The sequence below is a fragment of the Haliotis cracherodii genome, unplaced genomic scaffold, assembly GCF_022045235.1.
Source record: "Haliotis cracherodii isolate W230 unplaced genomic scaffold, xgHalCrac1.p SCAF_12, whole genome shotgun sequence".
Lineage (NCBI taxonomy): Eukaryota > Metazoa > Mollusca > Gastropoda > Lepetellida > Haliotidae > Haliotis > Haliotis cracherodii.
The window spans coordinates 38,386,329-38,398,175 of NW_027266267.1; the positions used below are offsets into that span (position 1 = coordinate 38,386,329).

At 40.0% G+C, this 11,847-nt stretch overlaps 1 protein-coding gene across 1 annotated transcript in view; it reads left to right on the forward strand.

The window, feature by feature from the left end:
• LOC139457869 (uncharacterized) overlaps window positions 1–9,549 on the forward strand; it is a 30,429-nt gene extending 20,880 nt beyond the window's left edge. The window contains exons 2-6 of the mRNA XM_071239218.1: window positions 1,078–1,162; window positions 2,063–2,262; window positions 3,525–3,610; window positions 4,895–5,084; window positions 8,659–9,549. Of these exons, the coding sequence (XP_071095319.1) occupies window positions 1,078–1,162; window positions 2,063–2,262; window positions 3,525–3,610; window positions 4,895–5,084; window positions 8,659–8,775 (678 nt within the window). The 3' untranslated portion in view covers window positions 8,776–9,549. The remainder of the gene's footprint in view (window positions 1–1,077; window positions 1,163–2,062; window positions 2,263–3,524; window positions 3,611–4,894; window positions 5,085–8,658) is intronic.
• The last annotated feature ends 2,298 nt before the right edge of the window (window positions 9,550–11,847 follow it).

Below are 11,847 nucleotides of genomic sequence, written 5' to 3' on the forward strand. Positions count from 1 at the left end.
GACAGCAAAGGAATCTGGGTGCCGTTATGGAGTACCCTCCCTGAAGCAGAAAAGGGGTGCAGAGAACTCATCAAGTGTGACTGCAAGAAACGCTGCACAAGACGATGCCAATGCTCCAAAGCCAGTCTCCCCTGCACACAGCTCTGCTTTTGTGGTGGACAGTGTACACCAAGGGACATTTAGTGAAGGACCTCTTGCAGACATCGAGTGAAGAGAACACTTGTTTTTTTAGAATTAGGTGGAATCCATCAACTTTTACGTTTATAAGTTGCTTGTATGGTAGCATCACGTCAGAAAAAACAGTTTTGTTTGATTCTTGATTCTTGTGGGTTTTTCTTACATGTATTAGCGTCGTCATGCCCACAAAATATTTTCAAAATCGTATAGTTGCAACAACTTTATTCACATGTGCTGATGACAGAAAAAAATCAATCAATAAAAGCTATGTTTTAAATTATGGTTCAACTTAATACATTCTATGTTCAATTCTGAGTGGGAATCAAATTATTGTTATGGAGAGATATCGAAATTCGTAAAATGGATGGCGGTCATCTTTGATCGTGTTTTAAACTATTTCATTGCATTCATTGGCCTCGAAAAACCTATAATTTGCCACCAAGATCATGTTTCTATGTCAAATAGATCCAAAGTTACGGCCATATATCGAAATTAAAATACAGATGGCGGCCATCTTGGATTTCTCATTTTTGAGTGGGAACTATTGGTTTGCCAGCGTGGATCCCATTAAAATCGGATTTTGCATACTCTAAAACCCCTATGTACAAATTTTCATGCTTTCTTCCGGAAGTGAACATCTTTTTGACATATCTGCCCAGCTACTTGGGCGCAACGGTCGAGCCCTGTAATGCAAGCTTACTTCGGCAAGGGTGAAAACTGGACTTTTAAAGTCAGTTAACTCTCTTGCCTCGGGAAGATGACAGTTGTAGCACCGAATTGCTGCAAAGACAAGAAGACATACCCTCAATGACTGGCAGTGGATCTTGATAAATTTCCATCCGTGTCGCCATTTATATTTGAAGCACACTAAACACCCTATGACTGTATTGTTTTACATAGTCACTCGCTGGGGCCTGTTCGGAGACGCCTTGTCCAATGTCCAGATGTCATGTAGATCGACTCGGCCATGCATCATGCGAGACAGGTAAGCTATTGATGGTAAGAGAATGGTAGTTCTAATCTACACTTTCATTTATTGAAAACATTTGGCTTGGACTGAAATGATATTTTGTTTGTTTGTTGTTTAACGCCGCACTCAGCAATATTCAGGTCAGGTCAGGACCAGACAATCCAGTGAGTGACATCATGAGCATCGATCCACGCAATTGGGATCGATGATATGTATAAACAAAGTCAGCGAGCCTGACCACCCGATCCCGTAAGTCGCCTTTTACGGCAAGTATGGGTTGCTGAAGACCTATTCTACCCCGGAATCTTCACGGGCACGATATAGCACAATGAGAATGTACTTTCACGTGTTAACTTATTCTATGTCAGAGTGTCTGGACGATGGTTCGGTCCCCTGCTGCGTCATACAAAAGAACGTAAAAAGACATAATTGGTGTTGCACTGCCTGGCCTTAGATACTAGGATGATAAGCAAGGACTGGTCTGAGTGGATTATCCATGTTAAACAGTGACATGGTGGGCTAGAATTATAAAAAGGCATCAGTACTGACGAGTACAACCTGCCACACACAGAGACACGCACGCACACACACACACACACACACACACACACACAATTTTATTGCAATAATCTTGAACACGTTGTTGAACCCCATTTCAACTCAAGTTACCACCTCCTTGTGATGTATTGAGCATGTTGAAAGCGCAATCACGAAGGAGCAATCACTGAGAACAGAAGGCGGATTTCTCTACTGACTGTGATCTCTGATATATATCAATTATTCAACCTGCCCATTACTCTCTTGTTACCGACGCGGTTCAAATCCAACATCACGAGATTGACAGATTTGTTAAGTAATCAATTTGTACTTTTAACAAGGTTTAAATATATCAACACGTCATGCTATATGCTACAGAGTTTCAAGGCTGTGACGCACCACCTGCTGTTGCCAATGCTGAGATGCATTATGACGGAGTGTACGAAGGAGCAGTTGCAGTATACACTTGCAAGAACAACTTCAAGATGTGCACACCTAGCAATAGCAGAGTTTGCCAGTTGGCAGGAAATTGGAACGGTTCTGTTGGCCCGTGCTCACAGTACAGTTGGGACAACCCGGTAAGATGGTTTTATGTGGTACAGTATGAACGTTGAGTATGAAGCCATATTTAATTATTGTGACAAGACTGATAACTACGAGGGGCGTTCAATAAGTTTTGCAGCTTCAATGTAAGACCAAGTCGCAGAATATCTTTTGCACTTGTATTTTTCAATATAATCTTCATTCACCTCAAAAAACTTATTCCATTTGTCCTTCAAGCTTTTAATACCACTTTTATAGCAAATAGTCACTGGGGGCTAAGTCTGGGCTGTTCAGTTAAATCACCCACCCTACAGCTCAGACTTAGCCCCCCCAGTGATTATTTCCTTTCCCGCAAATGAAATCTGCCTAACTTGTAAGACGCTTCCAGGATGACGAGGACATAAGGCTGTCACAGAGGCGTTGTTTAGGGCCAATCTGCGGATTTCTACAAAATTGGTATTAAAAGCTTGCAGGGCAAATATGTCCTAAGAATAAGTGTATTGAGGTGAATGGAGATCATATTAAAAAATAAAAGTGCAAAAGATATTCTGCGACTGAAGTTGCAAAACTTATTGAACGCCCCTCGTATGTGAGATGGACTCAATTTCATGGACAAAATACACATCACAATCAGCAATGAAGGAACAAGCAAGATTGGAGCGTGTTAGAGAGAGGGAAGGAGTAAATATGGAAATTAATTTGTGCTGAGAATTCTAGTCGACATCCATCGCATTAAAGCCGGTGATAGAAACAACAAAGGCATTCGTACCAAAACATACATATGATAAGAAGCTGCATCCATTTGCGTTGGCAATACAAATATGTACACAGCCGTTAGACAAACAGCATCTAAGAGCATGAAATTATTCAGATGCTGCCGCGACAGAGATATATGTTATTGTTCAATTAATGTCCTTTCGGTATAAGTTCAAAATCACCAATAAAAGTCGATTGTTCAATGATATAGGTTGGCAAGAATGCTTTGAAAACATCCCGAAAGAAGTTATGTAAAGGTTTACATTTGAGTTGTCGATACCAATATCTGTACTAGTGCTTAATAAACACCAGCTGGAACCTAAACAAATGCTGTGTCTTGCCTATTATTATGTGTTATTGTATGATTAATCTTTTTCTTTTCTTTTTGACTTCTTATACAATTTTTATAATGCCGAAAACGTGGGATTACACCCAAGGACACGTTATGTGTTTTCCAACTGAACGTAAAAAGTTGACAAAGGAATATAGAAATTTTCGAACTTGTGGATGAAACATATTTGATTCCATTTTTTTATTACAGGTGATTGACTTCGAGCTGGAATTGCCTTGTGGGCATTCAAGGAGCTTCAAAGTTGCACTGAACGTCACGCCAACGGCCGTTAAAAAGTAAAAGACAGATATTCACATTAATGATTATAGTGATCAAAAGAATAAACGTGGCCTCTGGGGGAATGTATTGAGTGTGTATTCCAGGTACGAGTTGGGCCCCAACAACATTTGATTCCATTTCCCCAGTTCGAGTGGTAAGACTCGGGGATTTGAATGATAGTTCTTAGCCGTAGCCATCGACGGCGAGAATCGTTGCTAATAAAATCAATCACTGAATTGTCTGCTCCAGACTCGATTAACAGGCTGCAGTCATACTGCTTGAATATGAAGGTTGGTTGTTTGGTTCGTTGTTTAACGTCGCACTCAGCAATATTCCAGCTCTATGACGGCGGTCTGTAAATAATCGAGTCTGGACCAGACAATTCAGTGAGTGACATCATGAGCATCGATCCACGCAACTGGGATCGATGACACGTATCAACCAAGTCAGCGAGCCTGACCACCCGATCCCGTTAGTCGCCACTTACAAGCATAGTTGCCTTTTACAGCAAGCATGGGTTTTTGAAGACCTATCCTACCCCGGATCGTCACGGGTCATATAAATAAAAGGTACCTAATCTACACCCCTACGTATATTTCAGGATCTTTAATGGTAGGCTTAACATGGTAGGCTTATCTGAAAACATGGTAGGCTTATCTGAAAACATGGTAGGCTTATCTCCTGAATAATGGATTACAGTCAGTGATCTGAAGTGCGTATCAAATATTGGGACGCTATTTATACATTACACTAACTCAAACAATACAATTGAAACAAAACATTATGGATCTGCGAATATCTGGGTTAGAATAGGTCTTCAGTAACCTATGCTTGTCGTAAAAGGCGACTAACGGGATCGGGTGGTCAGGCTCGCTGACTTGGTTGATGCATGTCATCGATTCCAATTGCGCGGATCGATTCTCATGATATTAATCACTGGATTGTCTGGTCCAGACTCGATTATTAACAGACCGCTGTCATACAGCTGGAATATTGCGGAGTGCGGCGTTAAACAACAAGCCTAACCAAACCAAACCATCAGGTAGCTGTAATATCGCTGAGTGCGGTGTTAAACGACAAACAAGCAAAACACTGAGGCCGCTAGGATTTGCTGTCGTATCCCATGACCCGCCTATCGTTTAACATGGACAGTTGTTCCATATGTCACTACTGGGTGTGACAGATTCCTAATCGAACAGAAAAAAACCTGGTATGACCACCATCTTGTTTTCAAAATTTCCATGTTTTGTTTTTCTGGTCTCATCATTCATATTAACAAAGTTTTCCTGTTTTAATTAAAGGGTACATATGGATTTTTTCGGAGGGGAAAATATTCTGTGTCATATCGACTTCCGACTGGATGACAACACGCTAGTATTCAGCTCACGCTTCGCCGGTGTTTGGGGACAAGGGGTTGTACTAACGCCGGTCCCAATGGAAATGGGTATCGAGTCTCTGGTGGAGATACGACTGGACAAAGGCGTGTATATGGTATGTTGTTGTTCTAGTTCTACTGCTCTATTCAGAAGATACGGCACTACTAGCCGGAAGTAACGAAAACTTTCAAAACCTGCTTGATATTTTCTCACAGTATTGATCAATGGAGAGAAAAAAGTTGTTACATTTGGAGGTCCCAGAAAAGATTATAACCACATTCAATCAAAATTTGTTGAAAATGTTGAAGAGTATAAATATTTGGGACATCTAGGATTTAATCTGTAGGAACATGTTGATGAGTATAAATATTTGGGATATCTAGGATTTAATCTGTTAGAAAATGTTTAGTATAAATATTTGGGACATCTATGATTTAATCTGTTAGAAAATGTTGAAGTGTATATACATTTGGGACATCTAGGATTTAATCTGTCACAAAATGTTGACGAGCATAAATATTTGGGATATCTAGGACTTACTTGACGGGTGGGGATGAGTCTGATGAACAGTTAATTGAGAGAAATATCCACTCTGTTCCATACAAAACGTACAGTACAATTCCAGGTGTTTCCGAGACACAAAAATAACACACAGTGCGATACATATAGAATACTAAACGAGCTCCCGTGTAATTCCAATTTTATGAAACGAGTGAATAGTTCTGGTATCTGACGAGCGAAAGCAAGTCAGATACCACAACTATTCACGAGTTTCATAAAATTGGTTTTACACGGGAGCGAGTTTAGTATTTTATTTATTACTTGCCATTTACAACGTTTTTAGAATTATTCTGTTGAGTATGAATAGGCTGACACCCACGGCATAGTCCAATTGAGTTTAACAGAATGATACTTCAAACACGTCAAAAGTTGAAACGTATGAATTTAATACCATACTACGGTCCACCGTTAGAATTCACAAAATTATCGTAGGGCTAAGACTATGGCAACTCACATTCTTTAACTTAGACTAACGACTGTCATTGCTCTACAATACGATCGCCTTGTGGAATGGGCCTTGTACCTCAAACTTTACAATAACGTCACAATACCCGATGACGTAATTTGTGGAATTTTGTTGCAAGACCCATCGGCGAAACAATGCCATGTGACGTCACCCTAGCAACAAAGTTGCTGGGGTCATCGAGTGTGCACAAGCTCCTCTCAGTGATCTATCAACTCCACATGCAATGTCTTTGAATAAGCCAAGCGATGTTGAGAGCTTTCAATATTTGTTCGTGAAACGTGTTCCGAGAGTACACAAGCACGCGTTTTGGTATTACACAATGTGTAATACAGCTGTATGTTTATTAAACGGGTGATCTCTTCACGGGCAAGTACTAAAAAGTAGTAAACCTACTCCTGTTCAGCAGCGGTTACTTTACTTGCCACATGAGTGTGTGAAGTTTGTTTACTCTTCAAAAAAAAGAAAAAGAAACTTGACATAGATGTAAAACCACTTTACTCAAAATATCCAAAATCATTAAATGAAATGTGATTAGAATTAGTCAAACAGAAGGATGATGTTTCCGTTATTCGCGGAAACACATCCAAACCACATAAACGTAGCGTTTGGGGATCAATTATACAGATTCATCCAAACGCAACCGGCTGTAAAAAACGTGCAGCACAGGCTCCTGTATTTATGCATGCATGCACCCCTGCTAAAGGGGTATAAAAAAGCACATCAACGGGCGTTCATACAGACCTTATAACGACAGTAGACGCGGTGACAGAATGCCAAGAGTGGATACAGTTCAACATCACAACGCCACTGGGAGATAACAAGCTGGAGCAACTCAGCAAGATGTGGCCAGGCGGCACCTTGTCGTTTCCCGACAGACAATCTCCGCATTATGGACCCGGTACAACAACACCAACAGTTAACGACAGACCAAGGGTGACAACGCCAGCACAAGATCGATACATACGGCTGCGACACCTACGAGAACGCACTACCGCAGCAACGTCTACAACCACACAGATCCCTGGGCTACGCAGAACAGATCAAACAGTAAGCAACAGATTGAGGGAGGCCGGAATTCTTGCACGAAGACCTGTTCGACGTCATGTATTGTAAGTTTTGCACATCTGGCACGTCATCTGGCAGACCGTCTGCATTGGTGTCAACAGAGGGTGAGATTGACACGTGCAAGGTGGAGAAATGTACTGGTCACTGATGAGTCCCGTTTTATACTCGCACTGTACCAGGTACATTGACAGGCGTGCGTTACAGAGACTTGATCCTACAGCCTTACTTTCTGCCTCACTGAAATTCAACGTTCACGGTAGGCAATTCCAGCAAGACAACGCTCGACCGCAAATTGCACGTGTTTGTCAGGACTTTCTACAGCGCAACAACATCCAGACATTACCTTGGCCAGCGCGCTCACCAGATCTATCCCCGATTGGTTGGTTGGTTGGTTGGTTGGTTGTTTAACGACGCACTCAGCAATATTCCAGCTATATGACGGCGGTCTGTAAATAATCGAGTCTGGACCAGACAATCCAGTGATTAATATCATGACCATCGATCCACGCAATTGGGATCGATGACATGCATCAACCAAGTCAGCGCTCCTGACCACCCGACCCGTTGGTCGCCTTTTACGGCAAGCATGGGTTGCTGAAGACTTATTCTACCCCGGAATCTTCATGGGTCTTACCCCCCGATTGGGCATCTGTGGGACGAGTTGGATCGACGAGTGCGCAGAAGGACTCCATCACCCGAAACACTTCCGACGCTTCTTGTGGCATTTCAGAATGGCACCACATTCATCGGCATGCTGTTCACAACGTGATTGCATCTATGGGTCGTCGGTGTCAAGCGGTGCACGTGGTGGTCACAACCGATACTGACATTTCCTGCACCACTGTGACATTAACTCTATTGTGTACGTGTGTCTGTCTGTGCGACACGATTAATGTTTTGAACATTGTATACACTGATCCTCAAACTGTGTTTCAATTATGGTTTCTGTGTCCTTTTTTCAAACATTGTTTTAATCTTAAATTTTGAAAGATGGTGTAAAGTTTCTTTTTTTAAGAGTATATTTAAGTTATGTCATGGCATATCGCATTTATATATAAATTTGGATGCCTGTGATTTGCACAGCAACGTTTTCAAGTATATTTTTGTGTTTGTTCTGCTAGACTTTAGATAGATAATGGAAACAAAAAATGCTACCATTTTGGAAAATTAATTACTTGAGAAGTTTATGCCATACTTTAAGCTTTACAAATAAAATATTATTCGTAAAAATGATATTTCTGTCCATGATTTTGAATTGTTATTCATTTAGTTCCTTCAATCAGGAGGGCGGAACTATTCATTGAAACATCAATATGAAACTTGTTCATCCTACATCCTCGATTACCCATTGTATTATATTTCCATTCTTTTATGAATACCTTTGAACCATTTCGCCATGGTAGCCTTGTTTCGTACCCGACGTCACTATATCCATGTCTCCTGTCAATAACTTTGCACAGAATGTCTTTCGATAATGATCAAAATGTGATTAGGCAGTTATTGTTAGCGGCTCCTAAAGAAGCTGTGGTAGGGATGTGTCCAGGGAAAAGGAAGGAACTATATTATAATCGAGGATGTTCCATTTAATTTCTTGCAGCTAGCTGTCGATGGATCAAGCATACACAACTTCACAGACCGATACCCGGATGAGATTCTAGAAGACCTCAAAGTCAGCGGTGACGGCCACGTCACAGCCGCGCTCATCACCATGTGACGTTGTTGTCTGTATCCATTGACTCCCTGTTACAATCCCTGCAAAGAGAAAACATCTCACAGCAGGGGTAAAAATTGTTTGGTGTTCCATATTAAACACAACGTGTTAGGTGCAATTGAGCATGTTTTTTTTCTGTGAAGATTTCAAGAGCAAGGTAAATCGTTCAAAGCGTTTTATAGTTGTCGTGTGCAGGACATTTCAAACTTTGAAGCATCAGTAACAAAAATGATATCTGATGAAATTCCCTGTTTTGATTTGTACCATATGTTCCCGTGTTTTTTTCCAGATGAACATTGATTTGCCTTTGCATGTGTTTGTGATGGGTGCAACAGGTGGGGCAGGATCCTGGTAGCGAACACCTGGCATCAACACTATTTGATATTCTTTCATAAACACATGCTGGTGATATAATCGGAATCGTAAAATCGACTCTGCGTTTCGCAGAGACTTTTGATTAACATGGAAAGGGTTTTGTCGCTTTTGTGAACCGTTTCGAGATTCGCAGGAGTACAACGTTCTGACGTGACCTGTACTGGGCTCAGATCTTATCGGTAGCGAGCACTAAGATTTGATTTTGATAAGATTGTCTCAGTTGATCTGTGAACTTCAAAAATAATATCTTGTGATTTTCAGTAACGGCAAAAAATCTGCCAAATAAACCAACACGTTTGTCTTACAATTCCTGCACTTTACAATTCGTTGGTAGAGAAAAGGACATTCACAAATTGCATGATATTTTACAGGAAATAACTGTTCATTTATGATGTCATGGGCTCAAGGAAATCATTTACTTTTGGTAATTTCAGAACGTGTTTTTTACACATAATTTTAAATTTGCGAAGGAAAATAATTTCAAATGTTAAAGCATTGTACTCCGATTCCATGTAGAGTATTGTTTCATTAAACTTGAGATAAACATTATTCGTATCGTGTTTTCCTTTTAAGCCGAGGGCTTAAATTTTCAAACATATTACACCAGTAGGATCTGTAATTAAGCCCAGGGCCGATGTATTGGTTCATAACACGATGTTTCTAACAATACTCGGTAACTTTTTGTGGTGTCAAATAATCCATGATTTATGACTTCACAAGCATTGATATCGGAAATCGTTAACACTTTCGGTGGAACAAGCGAGCTTGTTTAAAGTACTGGCAATTCAAGAGTCATAATGTGAAATTCTAACCTATGGAGACTCAACATGGCACAATTAATTAGGACACCCCAGATCTTTGCTACCCCAGAATATGTCATCTGTATGTTTGCCATGACGGCAAATATTCTTTTATAATCCATTTGCTTTTAGTGGGCGAGGGAGTGAGTTAATATTTTCAATCGCATCGGCAATATTGCAGCCATATTGCCATAAAAAAAGTTAATTATTATTTAATACCTGTCGATAAAGGTCAGTAAAACTCATTCATGTATAACAGCTTAGTTATGAAACAAACCAGTTCACAATGAAATCAAAGAATTCATTCAATAGATTGGGAAGCAGAAGATAAAACTGGCCACCAAAGCTAGACCACCTAACTGGGGATCACGTGTTTGCTTTTAAGAACAATCAATACCCGGGTCAATTTCATTGGATTAAGAACATTTTATAATTTTGTAAAATGAAATTTTAATCGGTGAATATAATCATTTTAGCAATGAGAACAATGACCCTAGGGATATATCTACACAATGCCGTATGCACATAATAAGTACCGAGTATCAATAAGTGTCCTCAGAACATTTTACACATATGTTTATAGTTTTCCTAAACTATCGGGCCAGAGAAACTACACACCCATTTTTGATGGTGGCTAAAAATGAAACAAACAACAAATGGTTTCTTAATGTAGACTAAATGGTTACCACAGATATGTTTTGGACAAGTTGCAGTTTTGTAACGTTTGGATTCACTTTGTAATTGCAAATATACTTTCTTTAGCCCAGCTGGTTACTTGGGTTCATATCAATATGCACATCCATCTTCAGATCCATTAATTGTACTATATATACGACAGTTTAAGGTTTTGTCCACAAGGCCAACCTTCAAATCAAAATCAATGGTAATTATGAAATAATTAATTCACACAATTATATTTGCATTTAACATTTACTTATCATGTGCATTATTCCTTATTGAGAATTTGTTTGACAGAAGTCAGATTGCGTCGGGGATGTAAGAAGTTTTTGTGCTCTAGTTATGCTTTTGTTGAAAAAGCATTCAAACGGTTTGACAACTGGGTCATCAAAAGCACAACCAGAGCGCAAAAACTGATAAACTCCTGACGTAATCTGGCAACCTGTTTTTTTAAACAACCTTTTGTATGCTTGTTTTTATTCTTGCTGTTGATGTGTCATAAAGTTTCGTGTGGTGTTAAGCTTGAGTTTGACAGGGAGGTATCGATCATCTTGCTTTAATGTATCGGCGTTATAAATAAAATTTCTGTTGTTTGAGTGAGGTGAGTTTGCTAAAACGCCCCTTTGCACAGTATTTCAGTCATATCGACGCGTGTCAACATGTTGTTGTAAGAAAACCCCGTCTTTCACCTGCGTAGAAACAATAGCCGTTTGTTTTGTTTCAGACAAAAGCTTAGATTTTTGTATAATAACGGTGTGAAATCTAAATTCTTACATTAAGTTGGTGGACGTAATAGATGCTGTTGGTTCGGAATGGCCGGGCTGTTTAAAAATATCCTAACATGGGACAAACTAGGGGTCACTGGCAGGAAGAATGCTTGTTGGCTATATATACTCTTAAAAAAAAAGAAACGCAATGCGGATATTTTGGGCCATAAAAGAAACATTAGCGGACTAAGAGGTGCAACATAACGAGGTTGAATGTGTAATAGTGTCAGTGATTCCCGGATCAAAATTATCACGGGATCGGATGGTCAGGCTCAGTGACTTGGTTGATGCATGTCATCAATCCCAATTACGTGGATAGATGCTCATGATATCAATCACTGGATTGTCTGGTCCAGACTCTATTATTTACAGACCGCCGTCATATAGTTTGAATATTGCTGAGTGCGGCGTTAAACAACAAACCAACCAGCTAACAACAAGGGATATACTATTTT